Source organism: Nuphar pumila, chromosome 12 (assembly GCF_984573655.1).
Source record: "Nuphar pumila chromosome 12, dmNupPumi1.hap1.1, whole genome shotgun sequence".
Classification (NCBI taxonomy): domain Eukaryota; kingdom Viridiplantae; phylum Streptophyta; class Magnoliopsida; order Nymphaeales; family Nymphaeaceae; genus Nuphar; species Nuphar pumila.
This window is the reverse complement of record NC_143260.1, coordinates 19,119,199-19,140,404: the sequence shown is the minus strand read 5'-3', so window position 1 is coordinate 19,140,404 and position 21,206 is coordinate 19,119,199. Positions and strand designations below refer to the sequence as shown.

The following is a 21,206-nucleotide window of genomic DNA, read 5'->3' as shown; positions in this document are numbered from 1 at the left end:
CGTAGTCAATCCCGTATTCTAACCTATCTTTATATCTTTCTAAGGTTCTATTGCTCTTGGTTTTGACCTTAAAAACCCATCTACTTCATATAGTTTTTTTTCCTAGGGATAAGGTAATTATTTCTCATGTTTTGTCTTTCCTAAGGGCATTCAATTTTACATTCATAGCTTTAACCCAATAAGACAAGTCTTTAGCTTTATTAGAATGTGATGGTTCACGATAGAAATGTAATGCTATAAGACATGTTCTATAATTTGGAGATAAAGATTCATAAGAAATAAATCTGTTAGGTGGGGATAGACATACGACTGGATTTTCTAATGGTGTTCTTGTAATATAGCGTATTTTCATACTTAGTTAAATTTGAGATTTTTGAAAATTTGGCGAAGTATGGAAGAAAAATCGGTAGTCTTGATTTTGGGCCGATGCTTTTGAGTTTGGGTTGGGCCTAAGTCTTATTGTTAAGGCTTAAACGAGTCACTCAAAATGTAAGAAAAAGTTTTATTTTTTACCTTTAAATTCAAGCAAAATTCGAGCGAAATGTGGGTTGTTTTTGGGCGAATTTTGAAAGCAAAATTCGAGTTATATATCGTTGGATGCGTCTCGAAATTCTGAGCGTAACGATATTTTATTTTTCTTGATTTCGGCTACTGTTGGCCCAAAAATCGCATTTTATTAAAAATTGAGCAGTTTGTCGGTTCGCATGTTTTAAGTGAAGTGATTCATGAATGAAAGCATGCATGTGAATTAAATGAAAGCATGCAATTAACATGAATATGTGAACTCATGCACATGCATATGTATATTATTGATTCATGCACATCTCTAAATTGGCATAAATGAATATGCATTGAGAAACATTTAAAAAGGAATGCATAGTGGCATGATATTCATGATTTTTGCATATGAATGCATCGATAATCAAAATGGATCATCATGGGTTGTGTTAGCCTTGAGCATGTGTTGCTCTTTGTTTTAGTTGTTGTATGCATTGCAAAAATCAAATATGATATTATTGTTCTTATTGCACTGTTTTATGTTGCCACGGGCTGTGGTCCTGTGAAGTGCTGCACATGTTGATTTGCGAGCTTGTGTTATTAATTTTGTATCTTGAACTGCAAATTAAAGGAGATGAATTAATAACAAGATAAAAGAAATTAAAGAACAGTATAATGTACGTTTCCTTAATGTCTCTTCTATAGTATGAGAATCTTGGACATTGGGGTTTTGGGGAACCGTGAGGATACTAAAACTCTGTGTGTGTTGTTGCCTCTGAACCCGATATTGAGGTTCTTCTCTTGGCCACGGTTTTAGGGAGAGTCTGCCACTTTGCATGGGGGTGGTATGTCGACATAACTGTTGTTTTGGTATACCAAGAAAATTGTATTATGGTTGTTGATTTCTATAGTGTCCCGAGATTAGTTGTTGATTTTTAATGTTTTGATGGATGGTGTTGATTCTTGATATCGGTTGAGGGCTAAGTTTAGAACCCAGTAATATAATATAACTTGTGTGCTAAGTTACCTTGAAAATCTTACTTGACCTCAAAAACTTTTACCTGTTTGGAGTATCTTGGGGCAACGATAATTAAAAAGAGGAGCTTAAATTGTGTGCATTTAATAGAGACATGCATATGAAAAGAAAACTCTGATAAAAGATAATAATTTATTCACGCATTGCACTGAAATCATGCATGTTCCTGCTATGCAGTAGATGATGCATATTTACTTGTTCCCTTAATGATTGTACATTGGTGAATGCATGATGTTTGTTCCCTAATGCATATTACATGTCTTTATTGCTTAAATTATGGTGCATGTTGTTTATTAAATGGTCCATCATGCTTAATAATTGTTCTCTATTGCATGAATAATTAATTGAGTTATGAGTTTGTCATAATTGCATCCCTTTAAGTTATTTTATGAATTTTATTTATGTTCTTTTTACTTATTTGTTTCATTAGAGGGATTCGTACACAAAATTCTTTAGATTTTGACACCCCTATTTTTGTGTTTTTCGTAGCCTCAGATGTCTAGTGAGGCGACTTACTTTGAGAGAAGCTACGAGGGGATTACACAACTGCTTGGTAGCTTCTTTTGGACAGCGTGACTATTCTTTTTGCTTTATTTATATTTCATTTGTTTATGTCTTCGACTACATACACTTTAATTAAATAAAGTATGATTTGGTTTAATTTGAAAGATAAGTATAAGATCCCTTGTGGTGGTGATTGTGTTTAACTGTAAGGGCCCTGGGTTTCTAGGAATGTTTCTGCACTAAAAAAGAAAAAAATTGTCACTTTTTCTTGGGTACGAGTTGAGGTCGTTTCAGTTCTATTCTATGGAAGAATATTTTTCTAATGCATGTTCAATCTAGGTATAAACTAAAATATCTTTAGAGGGTTCTTCACTAACATTATCATTTTCTAAGGGTGATCATTCATCATCACAAACATTACTTGATTCTTCATGGTTTCTTAGTTCATCACTAGTATCATTCAAATAATCATTACAAAACTTCTCTAGGTAATAAATCAAACATAAAAGTATGGTTTACTTAATCTTTTCTATTATCTTCATCAAATCCATTTTCCTTTTCTAAAAAGGTCACATCTTTGGATACATAAAGTTTGTTGTTTTTGTACTAAAAACATCTATATCCTTTTTTATTTTCTTCATAATCAATGAAAACATATCCAATGACTTTAATTTATCTTTTTTATGTAAAAGAACAAAGCATTTGCATCAAAAAACACGTAATCTTTTAAAATCAGGTGTCATTTGAAATAATTTCTTGTATGAAAAAATAAACTTTTAAAGAAGTTGACATTCTATTTATTAAATAAGTTGATGTTAGAACGACCTCGACTCAAAGATATTTTGGAATATTTTTAGAGATAAGAAGGGTTTTGGCCGTTTCCATAATATGTCGATGTATACGTTCGGCTAACCCATTTTTTTGAGGTGTTCTAGGACAAGATTTTTTATGACAAATGTCATTTTGTTTCAAATAATTTTGAAAATCATTTGATAAATATTCATCACTCGAATCAGACCTAAGTGTGGAAATATCACTTTGAAATTGATTTTTGACTATCATATGAAATTTCTTAAAGAACGAAAAGACATCCGATTTGAAATTTAGGAAGTAGATCCATACATATCTAGTGAAATCATCAATAAAGGTAACATAATATGAGTATCCTCTTTTAGATATAATCGAGTGTCCTCAAACGTTCGAATGCACTAATTCAAAAGGTCTTTTAGAGACAAAAGTTCTATTATGAAATTGAATAAATTTCAGTTTGCCAAACACACAATCTTTACAAATATTATCTTTTTCATTACAAAAATTTTTCCCTAAAGAAAAAAATACATCTTAGAGTAGCTTGGATGTCCAACTCTCTTATGCCAAGTTTCAACATCTTTATCTTGGATATAGTTACAAAAAGATTTCATGGAAAGAATTAATGAATCCATGAATTTGAGATCTTCCCTCCTATGGCCTTGCCTAATCTGCTTCTCGGACCAAAGATCCTACATTGAACAACCCTTTGATGAGAAGGAGCTTTTACATCTATAATCCGAAATTTGGAAAACGGTGATTGAGTCTAGGTTGAGGAAGATTGTCATGATATCGGAGAATCAATTTGGTTTTATTCCTGGTAGATCAACTATGAAAGCTATACATCTTCTTAGACAACTTATTGAGAGAAATAGAGAGAGTAACAAAGATTTGCATATGGTTTTTATTGATTTGGAGAAGGCATACGATAGAGTACCTAGGGACGTTCTCTGGTGGACAATGATAAAGAAATGTGTTTCTCTCAAGTACATTAGTATAATTAAGGATATGTATGAAGGAGTAGTTACCAATGTCTGCACGTGTGGAGGGGTGACAACCAATTTTCCTATAACGGTTGGGTTACATCAAGGATCTGCTTTAAGCCCTTTCCTATTTGCTATAGTGATGGATGAACTTACGAGATCAATTCAAGAAAATGTGATGTGGTGTATGTTGTTTGCTGATGATATTGTTTTGATTGATGAGTCTAGAGCTGGGGTTAATGCTGAGTTAGATTTATGGAGACAGACATTGGAAGCAAGAGGTTTTAAGTTGAGTAAGAGTAAGACAAAATATATGGAATGTCGGTTTAGTAAGCAACGAAGTAGTGATGGGAGTGTAGTGAAGCTTGGTGAGCAAGAAGTACCGGTGGATGATTGTTTCAAATATTTGGGATCTATCATTCAAAAGTATGGAGAAATTGATGGAGATGTAAATCATAGGATAAAGGTTGGGTGGATGAAATGGAAAAGTGCAACTGGTGTGTTGTGCGATCGTAGAATGCCATTGCGGTTGAAGGGAAAGTTTTATAGGATGACTATTAGGCCCGCTTTACTATATGGTACAGATTGTTGGGCTGCCAAGAGACATCATATTCAAAAAATGAGTGTAGCTGAGATGCGTATGCTTAGATGGATGTGTGGAAATACAATAAAAGATAAGATTCGGAACGACGAGATACGTAAGAAGCTAGGCGTTGCACCCATTGAAAATAAGATGAGAGAGAATCGTTTACGGTGGTTTGGACATATTCGGCGAAGGCCTAATGATGCTCCAGTTAGAAGGATGGAGAAATGGGAAATATATTAGTTAAAAGAGGTCAGGGTAGGCCTAGGAAGACATGGATGAAGGTGATAGGAAAGGATATGAATGCTTTGAACCTCACCGAGGACATTGCATTGGATAGAAATGATTGGAGGAGAAGGATTCATGTGGAAGACCCAGAATGATTTTCTTTTTTGGTTCATATCGCCGACACCAATTGTTTTGGGATGAAGGCGTAGTTGTTGTTGTTGTTGTAATCCGAAATTTGGAAAACGGAAAAAAATTTAAATTTAATTTAGAAACAACCCTTACTTTTGGAACACAAAAGTTTTTAGAATATTTTAGAATCCCAATGTTTTTTTTTTTCAAAGTGGTTCCATCTACGGTAGAAACATAAGACAATTTTGAGTTAGTGCATATGATGAATATGGCATTCTCATGCAGCCTCATATGGAAAGAGACTCTCGAATCAAGAATCCAAGAACACATACATGGGGGAAACCCAAAGTTGATGAAGTTTTTAAGATTTGTTGAAGTGCCACAGCAATTTAACTAATGGGGTCCTTGTGATTTCATCTATCTTTGCTTGCTTTTTTTTTATTCTTCTACGGAAGCCACCTTGCCTTTTAAGTTTGGGGCATACCGGTTTGATGTGACCCGGTCATTACAATAATGACAAATAATTCTCCCCGAGCTTCCATTGTTGTATTGCTTTCCAAAGTGGGGAGACTTATAAGGCTTAACATAGTTGCCATATCGAGACACAACCAAAACATAATTTCCTACTCTTGTTATGTCAAGTCGAGTTTCTTCTTGGCATATTTGTGCAAGGACCTCTTCTACAGGCAAAGGGATGGTCCTTTGGGGAAGAGATGACCTAACTTGCTCATACTCAGGGAGGAGGCCATGCAAAAATTGGAAACAATGTTCGTTTTCTATTTGCTCATGCTTTAGTTCAACATCTTTGGGAGCCACCCACTTTGGCTCTAAGAGTACTAACTCTTCCCATAGCCGGGGTAAGACACTAAAAAAATCCCTTACGCTCATATCTCCTTGTTTTGTAGTTCTAATTTTGTCTTGCAAGATTCCTTTTAGTGTACACACCTTTCATGAGGTGTCATGCTTCGTTTGCCTTTCTAAATTTGGCAATATTGGCACAAATCGTAAGATCAACATTGTTCATGAATCAAGGATCTTGGCATGATTGCTCTCCTAATCTTCTATTTTCATTTGATAGTCTTCATAAATGACTTTGGTTCTTTCTTCTCCTTCAAGTGACTTTCGAACACCTCCTTCAAGCTTGGTTAGCATAAGTTGATGTTCAAGAGTAGTGCCCATTACATTTCCTGATAGCTTTTTGCCTTTAAGATGCTTCTCCACTACGGAGGATCACATCATCTAGTTGCTCCTATTCAGCTTGAATGAGAGCTCAATTTTAGAGTCTCGGTCCATGGAGAAGGAGAAGTGGAGAGAAAGAGAAGAATAGATGGAAGATCTAAATCACTTGTTCACGAACACATCCTTCACAATCACCATGATCTCTTGGTCCCTTGATCAATCACTAGCAACACGTTTCATGGTTCCTTCGCTCTGATGCCATGTAATGAAACAAACAGAGAGCAAAAATACAATGTGCACATGCACAAATGCAAGTCCACTTAATGGACAATACAAATGCGCTAAGGCACCACACAATCACAAAGTGCAAATAAGAACTTCAGCAAGCTAGAAGAGCCTAAAACTTTTAAAAATAAAAATCTTATTAAGTTATAATTGCTTAAGACAAGCATAAAATACAAGAGAGGGTTCACCCCTATATATACACAACACAAACACACTAGAGGCCTTGGGACCTTCTTCAACGACTAGAAATAGAGCCATTGGGGAGGTCTCAATGACTCTATTGGCCATTTACACAAATACTCTTAGCTTTAAGCTAAAGGACACACAAATAAAGAAAAAAATATAAAAATATTGTTGTGCCCCTAATGGGTGCAGCCTATTACAATGTTGTGAAAAGATTAAAATACCCCTAATAGGTATTTTCTATTACTATATATATATGTACATAACAAACTATTTTAACATTATATATATTTTGTATTTTAGTTATTATAATATTTATATTATATTATATATATTCTGTGTTTGTGTGTTTCATATATCTATATATATACAACTCTTTGTGTGTTTATAATTCATATATAATCTGCCTGAGTTATATTTTTGGTTGACTGTTTTTGAGTTATATTTCTGGTTGACTATTTCTGAGTTATTAATATTTTTGTAAAGCAATTATATTTTATTTATTTATTTTTTGTATATTGTTCATTCACATTATTAGTTGTATGGTTTGTTTATTTAATTATTCTTTTATGCTTATTTTTTTAGTAGGTTATTTAATATAATTGTTTTACTGGGTGTTCGACGACATGTTTTGTTTTGTCTATTGCTTTTGTTGATTGATTTTATGTTGTATACATGTTTGCTATTAATTTTAGCAGTTCGTTTACATATTTTGTGTATTGCTTTTAATTTTTTGATTGGGGTATCCACTAGTTCGTTAGGCCCCGCCTAGTCTTTTTAGGGGCTCATGGCCTAGGCTCCGCCTACTGCCTTTGACAACTAAGGACTAGCCTCACCTATGTCATGCGGATACTCTATGTTGGTCCCCATATTGTGTCTCTTATATACTAGTCATTTTGAAATGAAAACAGTTGTATCCCCATATCTGTAGTCGTATCCATGTGACTTGGAGCCACCTCTTATTATGTTTGTGGTACTTGTGATTGAGAAGAAATCTGATGGATGATCTGTAAGAAAATAAAGATCTTTCACAAAAGCACAAAGGCTTACAACGAGTGTCTATTAGTGACACCTTCAACATAACCCACAAAAGGGTACAAAAAGAGAGGGCTTCAAGAATAAAATAATAAATTTATTCATTCACATATAAATGCTTAAAAACATTATACAAAGAGAGGGGAGTTACCCTTTTATTATGCACATTTGAGAGAGAGAGAGAGAAGCCTTTAAGAGGCCTTTTAGAGAGACGTTGGAGCTAATCCAACGACTCTTTTTGTAGCTGTTGGAATAGCTCCAATGACTTTCCAATTCTAGTTCAAATGAACTTGACAACCAACAAGTAAAAATATAAAAAAGGAATGGATTAAAAATAACTATAAATAATATAAATATTATATAATTATATATTTCTTACACTTTTTAACACCACCCCTCAAATTTACAATATAATGATCGAAAGTTTGTTTAAGAGGAAATAAAATCTAGAAGCAACGAGAGGTTTGGTGAAGAAATCTGTTAATTGGTATTCTGACGTAACATAAGACAGATCAATGGTCTCATGTAGATACTCCTATCTGACGTAGTAACAATCCATTTTGATATGTTTGGTGTATTCATGAAATTTTTGGTTGTTGGCTATGTAGATCACACTCTTGTTGTCACAGTACATGCGTCATGCTTTTGTCACCTTTACTCCCATGTCAGCCAGTAGTCTCCTAAGCCAAATTTCCTCTTTTCTTGTGATGGCTATGATTCGGTATTCAGCTTCTGTTGATAAAGGAGAGACTTTCTGCTACTTATTGTACTACCACGAAATCAAGGATTCACCTAAGAAAACACAAAAACTAGTGGTTGAGTGCTTAGTATTGAGATTACCTCCCCAATCAACATCAATATAAGCAATCAAATCAAATCTAATGTATCTAAATAATACGCAAAACTGCTCCCATGTGAACAGAAGTGGCAGCGTGCCGAAATTGACTAGCTATGTGTAAAACATGTGTTATATCAGGTCTAGTAATTGAGAGATAAAAAAATGCTTCAATAAGCTGTCTGTAAAGGGTAGGATCTTCAAGTGGTTCTCCATCATCAATTCTCATTTTGGTGTTGACGACCTTTGGATTATCACATCTCTTATCATCTGTAATTTTGAATCTGAAAACGATATCAAAAGTAAATTTAGATTGAGATAATAAATAACCTCGAGGGGAATAAGCAACTTCAATTCCTAAAAAATATCTCAAAAAACCCAGATCGGTAATTTTAAAATGATTTTTAAGAAGCCTTTTAATGTTTTCAACTCCCTGTTTGTCTCCTCCGGTGATAATCATGTTATCCACATTAAGGAGAATAATAATAATACCTGCATCAAAAATCTTAACAAACAAAGCAGTATCAGTTAGGCAAGTTTTGAATCCAATATCTAGCATAACATGACTAAACCTGTCATACCAAGCTTTTGGTGCTTGTGTAAGACCATAAAAGCCTTTTCTAAACGAAGAACTTTACATTTAGAGATACTTATACCTGGTGGAGCCTCCATGTAAACTTTTTTATCCAGGTTTTTATTGAGAAAAACATCTTTGATATCTATTTGAAATATAGACCATTTTCTACCAGAAGCTAAAGTTATTAAGGTCCTAACTGTGGTCATCCTAACAACTGGAGCAAAAGTTTCTTCATAATCTATGCCATACTCTTGAGAACATCCCTTAGCTACTAATCTGGCCTTATATCTTTCAAGAGTTCCATCACTTTTGGTTTTAATCTTATAAACCCACCTAGAACTTATAGGTTTCTTTCCTTATGGAATATCTTCAATAGTCCAAGTGTTAGCATTTTCTAAGGCTTCTAATTCTACCCTCATGGCTTCTACCCATTCAATATGCTCTTTAGCTTGATCTTAGGATGTAGGTTCTATATATGAGTGTATTAATGCAATGAATGCCTTATATTTGGGAGAAAAAGATTCATCGAACACAAATTTAGCGGGAAGTTTAGAGACTCTAGATGACCTATTTTGTACTTTTGAAAGTTTTTCTAATGCACATGAAGGATTGGATTCCTTACGTCTGGAGTATTGCAAACAATTGGTGTCCCTATGAGTTTGCTCTTCATTAATTACATTTTGTTCTTTATCTATAATATCTTGACCATCATTAAGATCACATTTATAGTCATAATTATCATACTTTGAAGCCAAATTTATCATAAAGGAATACTCTCTTACTTCCTTAGCTTTTTCAAAATAAAAAAAACTTTCTTTTTCCAAGAAGAAAACATTTATTGACGCATACAATTTTCCATTTTTAATATAAAAACATCTATATTCTTTTTAGCTATCTGCATAACCCAAGAAAGCATAAAGAATCGCATGGGAAAAGAGTTTATCGTTCTTGTTAGTGAAAACAAAACATTTGCATCCAAAAACTCTTAATATGGAGTAATCATGAGTTAATTTAACAAGTTTTTTAATAGGAGTTATATTTTTCAAAGAAGAATATGATATTATGTTAATGAGATAGGTAGCAGTTAGGTCAGCTTCAGCCCAAAATTCTTTTGGTATTTGGTTTGCTATCAATAAGGTCCTAGTAGTTTTCATAATGCGTCTGTGTTTTCTTTTGGCCAAACCATTTTTTTTTGGTGTGTGAGGATAAAATCTTTGATGTGTGATGCCATGTAAATTGAGATAATCCTTAAATTCTTTTGACAAAAATTCTCCCTGAATCGGTACAAAAAATGAAAATAACATTTTAAAACTTATTTTTAACCATTTTGTGAAATGTTTGAAAATGTAAAAAGACCTCATATTTATGTTTAAGAAAGTAAATCCAAGTATGCCTAGAGAAATCATAAAAAAAAGTTACATAATATGTGTATCCACCTTTTGATATGACTGGTGTTGGACCCCAAACATCCAAATGTATCAACTCAAGTGGCCTGGAGGAAACAAAAGTTCTATCATGAAATGATAATCTGTTAATTTTACCAAGAATATAATGTTTATAAGCAAAATTTTCATAATTACAAAAATTCCCTAAATTTCGAAAATGTTGGATTTTGGATATATGAGGATGGTCAAGTCTTTTGTATCATAGATCTAAGTTAAATTTCTAAACATTATAAAAAATATATTCTTGGGTAATTTCAAAAAATTCATATAGTAGAGACCATCTTCTTTATGACCTTCTCCAATAAGTTTATCTGACTGACGATCATGTACCCAACAACCATTAGAAGAGAAGGAGATATTACACCCACAATCAGATATTTGAGAGATAGACAAAAGATTTAAATTTAATTTAGAAATATATCTAACTTCAAGGATAAAGAATTTTTTGTAGTTTTGAAATTTTTTGAAATTTCCTATTTCTTTTATTTCAAAAGATATAGCATTAACAATGAAAACATTTGACACACTTTGAGTTGTTATGACATCCAAACAAAATATTACTATTTGGGGTCATATGAAAATAAGCACCAAAGTCAAGGAGCCAAGGAGATTTACCAGGATAAAAAAAGGTTGAAACAACTGCTATGGTTAATGCTTCAGTTGAGGAAGATGCTCCTTTGAGAAGAGGTTGAAGAATTTTCATTAGTTTCACCATAGATACGGGTGCATCTTGATTACCTTGGTCTTTTGACTCTTGTGATGAGCCTACCAACGCAACTTTTTATTTATTCTCTTCTTTTTAATTTAGGGCATTGAAGTCTACAATGTCCCGGTTCATGATAGTGTTGACAAATCACCCTCTTTTTGTCATAATCATTGCCTTGTTTTTTTAAATGAGGTGGCCTATGGGTACACATGTAATTACCCGGTCTAGATGCGGCTAGAACGAAATCCTCTTCATTCTTTAAAGTATATTTTTTTAGCCTATTCTCCTGCACAGTTAATTCTTCAATAATGTCAACAATAGGAGAAACTTTTTCCTACGTAGAAGGGCCGATTTAGTGGTTTCAAATTCCGGCCTCAAACCATTTACAAATTGTTAAAATTGTTCCATATCAAGTTATTTTTGGCGAAGCTCGATATCTTCGGGACAATGCCACTTTGGCTCAAGCAGAGCCAACTCTTTCCAAAGTTCGGACAATTCATTATAGTATTCTCTAATACTTTTGTCCCTTTGGGTCATAATCCACACCATATCTTGTAAATTACACACGTGCAATATCTCTAAGGGAATACATATTTTTAAGGTATTTTCAAGCTTTATTGACATGCTCGAACTTTGCAAGACTAGAGCATTTCTTGATATCTACGCTATTAATTAGCCAAGACATGATCTTGACATGCCCCATCCTCTATTCTTTTCATTTTTTCTCATATGTAGCTAATACCTTAGTTTTCTTTCTTTTCATGAGAGGTACATCTTTCTTATTTTCTATTTTTGTGAGAATTAGTTTTGGTTCCTAATTAGAACCATCTACTAACCCCCATAACCTCTTTCCCCAAATGTGGTGCTTTATAATTGAAGCCCACATCACATAATTGATATCATTTAGTTTTATGGGCATAACAATGACTTTATCATTGTCATCCATTCTTACAAGGGTGAGAGAGAAAGAAAGAAGAGAAAAAGTTGAAAAGAAAAGATAAAAAGCAAGAACACAATTTCATGATCTTTGAGTAGAATCAACATTCTCTTGAACCAACGCACCACTCATTTCTTCAATTATGCAAGCATAAGAATACTTGAATCACGAAAAGAAGACAAATCAACTTCTTGCTATAGTGGTACAAAAATCAATGTTGCAACTTTCCAAGATCTAGAAGCTTCCAAGCTCTGATACCATGTAAGAAAATGAAGATCTTTCACAAAAGCACAAAGGCTTACAACGAGTGTCTATTCGAGACACTTTCAACATAACCCTTAAAAGAGTACAAAAGAGAGAGTTTCAAGAATAAAATAATAAATTGATTCATTCACATAAAAATGCTTAAAAAGCATTATACAAAGAGAGGGAAGTTACCCCTTATTTATGCACATTTGAGAGAGAGAGAGAGAAGCCTTGAAGAAGCCTTTTAGAGAGACGTTGGAGCTAGTCCAAAGACTCTATTTGTAGTCGTTGGACTAGCTCCAACGACTTTCCAATTAAAACTAGTCAACATTAATATGTTGACTAGTTTGTGCCTGGTTCAAAAAGAACTAGACAACCAAAAAGTAAAAGTACAAAAAAGGAAAGGATTAAAAATAAATATAAATAATATTATATAATTATATATATCTATACACTTTTTAACATGATCTAGTGTTAAGATATTTTAGTTAAAAGAGGTCGGGGTAGGCCTAGGAAGACTTGGATGGAGATGATAGGAAAGGATATGAATGCTTTGAACCTCACCGAGGACATGGCGTTGGATAGAAATGATTGGAGGAAAAGGATTCATGTGGAAGACCCAAAATGAATTTCTTTTTTGGTTCATATCGCTGACCCCAATTGTTTTGGGATGAAGGCGTAGTTGTTGTTGTTGTCTAGTGTTAAGATATTGAAAAAATAAAATATCATACTGTATAATCACTAAATTTAGCACATGACATCAATGACTAAGCTATATAAGTATCAAACTATGCATAATTGTTAATATTTATGATTTAAAAACATATGATTCTTTATAACAAGTATTCTTTTATAGGCATTATGCATTAAAATCACAAAATGCATGAAAAACACATAAGAGGCATGTGGATCGGTGGTCCTGAATCAATGACCCAGTTGGGGTTCGATCCGGGTCGACTCGGGAGATTCCCAAGTCAACTCGCCGGGTTTGCCAACTATGGATTGAAGTCTTTCCGAGGAGATCCCCCTACGTGTGAGGTAGAAGCCCTAGATGAGAGCGCACCCTAAGCCCTTAAGGTGCTTAAGATGAAGCGCATGAAATATGCTTTGTGCAAGTTTCTTATTGAGTGGGATGAAGGCGGGCCCAAAGGCGCGATTGGGTATGGGAAGCTATGTAACACTGACTCTTCTAACTGGGGACTGCACTCGCGTCACACCCATACCCATGCGGGTGCAACACTTGGATACAACTTCCTTTGTGTCAGGTGAAGTCAACGGTCAACCACACTGAGGTCCATTTGTGTTCAAAAGTATATTTAGTTAACCCTAATCAAGTCCAGTTTTATCTGTATTATATACATAATTGCACACATACACGAAGTGTTAACTTAAAACTGTTAATATATATATATATATATATATATATATATATATATATATATATATATATATATATATATCCTCCCCACACCCCTCACATCGAAGTTTTTTTAAAGTGCCGCATCACTGCATCCACACCTGTAACCGCACCCGCACCCACACCTATGTGACTGAGTTAGGAAGACACCTTGAGGAAGAAGCTTTTATCCTTTCTACTGGATCCCACTCAAAATGCATGGGGAGTCTGAAACATCAATAATTCAGAGGTGGCATTGCTTCATGTGTAAGAGATAGAAGGGGTAAATGACCATACATATGGAAATGGTGGCAATCACTGGCATGGTGGTTACCTTGGTTTTGTAGAAACCCGAGATATCAGTGGTGGAATTTCTGTAATTAACTCAAGGATACAATATGGTATTCTATTTAGTGCACTAGATAAATGGAGAGTTTTGGACCTGGATTAGAGAGTAGGCCACCAAAGGGGTTTGGGGTCTAATGTTTTAATCTTAGTGCTGCAAGACTGTTCTCTTTATTTTCTTAAATTTTTATTTGTATTTTGTGGCGACTCCTTGTCATCTATCTTTGTAATGAAGGTCGCTTTCCACTAACAAAAATAATTTAGCAAAATTTTCTTCTGAAGCTTTTGTTTCTTACCTTGCAGTCATTTTTTTTGTGTCCTTGAACCAGATCATGAGATAGAACACCACAACAGTTTTTTTTTTCATGAAGTAAACATTGAAACTCTTCTCTCATTCAGATTATTACATATTTCTGAGCTTTTATACTAAATATTTGTTGGGAAGAATTTGACCCATACTGGATTGACATTTTGGTTTAGCATGCTGCTTCTGGTTCTTTTTTAAGCGTTTGTTACCTCTGCAACTGATGATAATCTGATGTGAAAATTTTATGCATGCTTTACTCACAGTTGTACAGATGACTAACTTCAGTTTTCAGTTTCTTTCGTAAAAATATGTGCTGGATGTTCAGTTTTAAATAAAATTTCACTTGATCTTTCTGTTCCATGCTTGTTTGATTAAAAAAAATTCTTTAAATCACTTCTGAATTTTGAGAAATTGTAGCTGATGGTAATCTGTATTACCATGTACTACAGACGTATGTTCTGGATGTGCATCCTTTCAACCCTCGGATAGCCATGAGTGCAGGCTATGATGGGAAAACAATCGTTTGGGATGTAAGCTTGTGAAGGTTTAATTTGTGCATGCTTCTATGTTTTTTGTCTTTTCTTTTGTTTGCACACATTTAATTCTTCTCTTTCTTCATTTTGGGTTTTGTGCTGCTTTATACAGATATGGGAGGGCGTACCTATACGCACATATGATATAGGACGTTTCAAACTTGTAGATGGGAAGTTCTCTCCGTAAGTTCATGTTACAATTCGATATTGCCATCCTTCTCATACTTTATGATGACTAACTTGGTGCTGCTAACTCTTGCTCCCAATGAACTTATTAAATATAAGACAAAGCTAGTTTTGTTTTATAGGTTCTTTAGACCAGTGTTGTGAAAAGCGTTGAGGCATAGCGAGGCGCTTCACCAAAATCTGAGGCGAGGCGTAAGCCTCGAGGTGTAAACCGTAAGCCTCAATTTTTTTTTTAAAACTTGAAAAAGATTATAAAAAATATCTAAAATTATAAATAAATAAAAATTGCTTTATTGATGAAACAACAACCAACAAGAAATAAAAAAATCTCTAATAAATACTGAAAAAATATGAGATTAACATGTAAAAGTAGCATTAATGCAATAACTTGATCTACGTAAGTATCTAAGAAATAAAATATGTGCATTCATTCAATAAAAAATTAACAACGAAATGCATATTAGCATTAACAACATCATATTGACATAATTAAAAAATGCATGATAGCATTATCAACTAATCAATTCAATGGATTCAACATATCTTTTGATTTTTTTTCTTCCTCAACCGAATGTAGCAAGTTGTGCATGGCTTGCCAAATCAATTCAATGACTGACAACTTTTAAATCTTTTTTTGTCACCACAGTAACGTGCTCAACTGACTACTAAAAGAGATAAAACCATTAAGAATTGATTTAGGATGATGACCAGCCAGAAGACCCACTAAGTTTTTTTTTTGTTATAAGAAGCACCCTTGACAAAACGGTCTGGACCAAAGGTCCGCCAAGTAAATCAAAAGAAAATCCTAATTTAAGTAATTTAAGCTAATAAACTAGAATAAATCAAACAAAAAATAATTAATATTAAAAATCTAAGAGGATTCTTGAAGCTGCAGTAACAAAGTCTCATAATCAACACTCAAAAGAAGTAGGGCATTTATCCCACACCTTAAAGAAACCTAAAAAGATGACCAGCAGATCACAATCTATATAGGAGATTTGGGACAGAGGACTGCTTCATCCTTTGCAAATCAAAAGATGGAAAGATAAGTCGAAGAAAAAATAGAAAATACAAACCGAGAACAAGAATGTGGAAAAAGTGAAACTTACCCAAAATGTACAAACTGTGAGTTTCAAATGAACGAACTCGGCTCCTCCTTTCTCTTCGACAACAAACCCTAATACACCCAAACAAATTTTTGGCCCCGAAACTCATCTCCTCCTAACTCGTCTGCTCGGTTCTCTGTTTTTCATAAAACAACAGGCCCCCAACTGCGTGTTTCTCAGAAAATATAGCATTAGGGTCGGGGGGGGCTGTTATTTAAAACCTAATTTGACCAAAAATCTGAGGCGTATACACCTCACCTTGAGGCACGCCTCGCTCCGAGGCATGCGCCTCAAGGCGTATGAGGCGCACACCTTGGGGCATTTGTGCTTTATACCTGCGCCTCAAGGCACAAAGGCCCTCGCCTTGAGGCGAGGCACGCTTTTAATAACACTGCTTTTGACCATAGTTGGCAAACTCACGACTCGGATTCGGATCTCCCAACACTTGACTCACGAGTCAGCGGGTCGAGTCGGTAACTCGGACGAGTTAGGACTGTGCATTTTTTAGTGTTAAAATATGCAAAAAATCAAAATTCATACTGTATAATCACTAAATTTAGCACATGACATCAATGACTAAGCTATATAAGTATTAAACTATACATAATTGTTAATATTTATGATTTAAAAACATATGATTCTTTATAACAAGTATTTTTTTATAGGCACTATGCATTACAATCAGAGAATGCATGAAAAACACATAACAGACATGTGGATCGGTGGTCCTGAATCGGCGACCAAGTTGGGGTTTGATCCGGGTCGACGCAAGCAATTCCGAGTCGACTCGCTGGGTTTGCCAACTATGTTTTAGACTACCGAAAGAGAAGAAAAGTATAAAACGACTTGTTGATATTTTGGTGGTTATGGGAGGTTTGCTTCTTTGGCCACCGTTTCTTTATAGTGTCATAGATGTTGTAAGCTGGCACTCTATTGTTCTTGCTTCAACTACTGACTATTTGTTTTTATAGGGAAACATTTTTTGAAAAATCAATCCTACCATATGTTCATCTTACATAGTGAAACCTGCACTTCTATGGGGTGTCATTTGGACCAACTTTTTTTTGTTTTATTCATACGTTTTAAGCTGTTTACAGTTTCTCAAAACTTTGGTGATCTTTCTTTGATTAGGCTAAGCTCCTCAAAGCATTTGATTTGGTCATCCCTTAAGATGTCAGGGAAGTGTGTATCCTCTGCATTTGTTTGTCAATTTCATATAGACCCTCTGGCGTTAATCCTTTCTTAAATCTTATAGGGACTTTTAGTTCTTTTTTTTTCGTTTTTCTTTGTGGCACATAATATGTGTGGTATTGAGATTTTCATATCTTCAAATTTATCCTTTGTTTTTTAACTTCCACATTTGCTGTATTAACAGATCTATTTTTTCTCTTGTTTCTTTTAGTTATTGCTGGCTGTGTGTGTATTCATGGGCTTTATTGGTACATTTCAATAATGTTCTGCCACCCACAACCTTTCATTTTAGATACTAAAAGTTCTGTTTTTGATAACCACCAATTCTTGGAACAACTCATAGAATTTGTCTTTTACCTTGTCATTATCATCTTCAAAGCTGTTCAGTTGGAATGAGTTTGTTGCACAGTCACCTTCCTTAGCCTTTTGTTTCCATGTTAGCATGATATGGCTTGGACACATGCATGTAGATATGACAGGCACTTCATATGCTTGGTCAAAGATTGCCAAACATGTTTGTTTTCATCAAATTCTGAGGATGTTGAGGCCTGATGCGGTTGTTCATTGGGTTTTACTCTTTATAGTAGCTTTCACATGAATTGCATTAGTTTTAGTTCTTATGATCTTAGGTCTTGACTTGGCTACTTATAGTTGTTTGGTAGGAATTTAAAGTTTTACATGCTTGTATACTCAGTATACACTATATTATTATTACAATTGCTGAATATTATGTAATTAAATGTCTAGATGTTTCTATTTTATTCTTTCACTAAAATTGCTCCTTCTGTCTTCTGTATGCGTTGCCTCAGTGCCCTCAATATGATGTAGTAGTGCTTCTTATTTAGGCAGCAATCTTTTCATTTATTCTTTTGTAAACATATACAGATGGTTAGCATATATATAACATGGGTACTTCAAAATGCCCAGCCTACCTGTGTCAATGCTGGCACCAAATGCTTCCACATATACATGTGGCATATTGCATATTCTTATTTGTTTGTGTGCTTTTGTCCATATATAGAGAGAGAGAGAGATACTAATGAGGGTACATAACTAATGAATAGAAATCACTTTTTTCTTCAAAATTTTCCAATTTTTTGTAGATAAAATGTTACAGATGTGTGATCTACATGGTTTGTTTAGTAAAAAAACTTGTTTTGAATCATGTGATTATGACAAGTAATTAGGTTTTTAAAGGGGTCTAAAAATCAATAGCCCACAATGTGCCAAAATTTCATAACTCAAAAGATCACATTTTTACATCAGAAAATTAGGATCCAAGGCTTGATCCTTAGCATACAAACCATGTTGAACATATCTATGTGGTTAGACTGAGTTGATACGGTAAAACCTAAAAAAAAAAAAGTTGTTGGACCCGGGTCGGATCCAGATTTGGACCCGACCCGGATTCAAAAGGAGAGGCGGTCGGGCACAGCCGCACCGCCTCCCGTGTCTTTTGAAGACAGCGAGGCAGGGGTTTCAAAGAGAACCCCCGCCCCCTTCTTCCTCTCTCGTTCTCTCTCCCCGATACTCACCCTCTTTCCCCACGCGTTGACCACAGTCATCGGCGATCGAAGCTGTCGGCCACCTTCTTCCTTCTCTCTGCTGTGAAGGCACCGATGACCCACTGCTACCGCCTTTCGCTCCGGCGGCCTCCAGGTATGCTCCCCTCGTCCCTCTTCTCCTTCTTCGTCCGTCTCTCTCTCTCTCTCCCTCTTTCTCTGCACTCCCAGTGGCTAAGGGAGGGGTCAAGCCCCCCCTCCCTGTGCCACTATTGGGAGGGGAGGGGTCGAACCCCCCTCCCTGCTCCTTGCTCCCCGTGTGGTCACGAGAGGGGTCAAACCCCCTTCCTGTGCCCACTTTTAGCAGGGGAGGGGCCAAGCCCCTCCCTGCTCCCTGTATCGGCAGGGGAGGGGGCCGAGCCCCTCCTTGCTCTCTTGTCGGTAGGGTGGGGGTCGAGCCCCTCCCTGCTCACAGTTACGGCAAGGGAGGGGGTCGAGCCCCTCCCTGCACACTCGTCTTCTTCTTCTCTATGTTCAGTCGACCGACAGGGGCGAAGCCCCCTGTCGTCGCCTCTTGTCGGCAGGGGGACTCCCCCCCTGCCTCTCTCTTTGGGTCAACCGACAAGGGGGTGGAGCCCCCTGTCGTCACCTCTTGTCGGCAGGGGGACTTCCCCCCTGTCTCCCTCTTTGGTTTGATTGACAGGGGAGCAGAGCCCCTTGTCGTTGTTCTTTCACGTCAGGCAGGGCGGGGCAGAGCCCCCTGCTTGTGTTTTTTCTTCGACTGGTGGGCACGGTGGGAGAACTGGGTCCCTTCCCGTCGCCCTATGCTTGCTGGGTGGGGGAGGGCCGAGCCCTCCCTGTGTTCTGTTTCTGCTTGGCAAACAGGGGCTCGTCCTCTGTCTTTGTTTCTTTTTGCAGGACAGAACAGAGTCGTCGTCGCTGCCTTTTTGTAGAGATGGCAGAGGACTGAGCCCCCTAGCCCTCTTTATTGTTCGGCATGAGGGAAGCAAGGCTCCCTGCCTATGCCACCGTTTGTCGCCCGCATCCTACTGCCTTGTTGCCTCCCTGTTTCTCGCTGACAGCAGGGGCTCGCAGCCCCTGCCCCTGCTTCTTGCGCTGATAGTAATGCCCCTGCCTCTGCTTCCTTCACGTCAGGACGACGGCAGTGTCCCTGACCTTCTATTTTTGGTGTTAGTGTGCTAAGATTGTTGCTTTTGCAGTTCGTACGACAGATCCCGCTCGCGCTCCACGACCCGAGCCGTCAATTGTTTACACCTGTAAACGCCAGCAAGCTTGCAACTCTCCAAGGTAGGGGAAGATTGCACGGAGGACTTGGATAATTGAATTAAGTTCAATTAAACTAAAAATGACCATTAAATAAATATATAAACTGAATTAAGTACAATTTGATCTGACGTCAATATGCGAATGAGTTTGGTGTGATCCTTTTCAACTCTTGTAATCACGCATAGATCAAAAATTGATCTTGCGTGATTATTTTAGTTATAGATGGGTAAGATCACGTGCAACAATGTGAAAAAAGTAGCAGGTATGACAAAAGATGACAGAAGAACAACAGGCAATGAAAGGAGGAAATATGACGTGACCAAATTTAAGTTTTGGATTTTGGAAATAAGAGAAACACGTTGGCTTAAATAAAAAAGGGGGAAATCAAAAAGAGGTACTTGAAGGAGACAATAAGCAGATTAATGAGGTATTTCAAAAGAACAAAAAGAAAGGGGACAGTACGAAGAAGAGATTTCAGATGGACTGCAAATTTGAATGCAAAGAGAAATCGATAGGGGCAAGGAGGAAACAGGTACCTTAGAAGGAGACAAATCAGTCAGAGGAGGAACCGATCTTCAATATTGAACCTGTCGCTTTGATACCATGATAGAAATCATGGGTTCCTTTCTTCATCCACAAGCAACAACACAGCAAGGGGAGAGAGAACGTGGCTGCAGCAAAAATCCCTAATCTGGGTATTCAGTTTTTCTTCTCTGATTAACTACACACAGATACAATAGCTAGGGTACAAAAATACCCATTATATGATATGATAAAATTACAACATGCCATTAATGAAACATTAATGAGCATGTGTTTAAATGAAAGGAATTGGGTCTGGATCATGAGATCCAGACCCTATACTGAATGACAGTATCTTTTCAGAAAGATGCTCTATCTAGGGGCATAATGTACGGCCAGAGAAAGAGATCAACATAAAAAGGAGTTAGTGACTAAGCTACGAGATCTTTTTTAATTCAAGGATTTTTTTTTTGGTAATAAACAGTTTCACCCTGTGAATAAGAGATTACAACTCTACTATCCGGTCAGAGATCGTAAGCCATCCCGACATAGTTACTTGATGAGGAGTAAGGAGGAGGACTACACAATCAAGCTTTTCCTAACAAAATTACAATAGGGATCTTTCTCTTTGGTAT

General features: G+C 36.1%; 1 protein-coding gene across 2 annotated transcripts in view; it reads left to right on the top strand.

Annotated features, from left to right (window-relative positions):
* LOC149820206 (uncharacterized) overlaps positions 1–21,206 on the top strand; it is a 172,139-nt gene that overhangs the window by 109,462 nt on the left and 41,471 nt on the right. For both annotated transcript variants that reach the window (XM_089982397.1, XM_089982398.1), the window contains 2 exons: positions 14,694–14,774; positions 14,890–14,960. In XM_089982397.1, the coding sequence (XP_089838523.1) occupies positions 14,694–14,774; positions 14,890–14,960 (152 nt within the window). The remainder of the gene's footprint in view (positions 1–14,693; positions 14,775–14,889; positions 14,961–21,206) is intronic.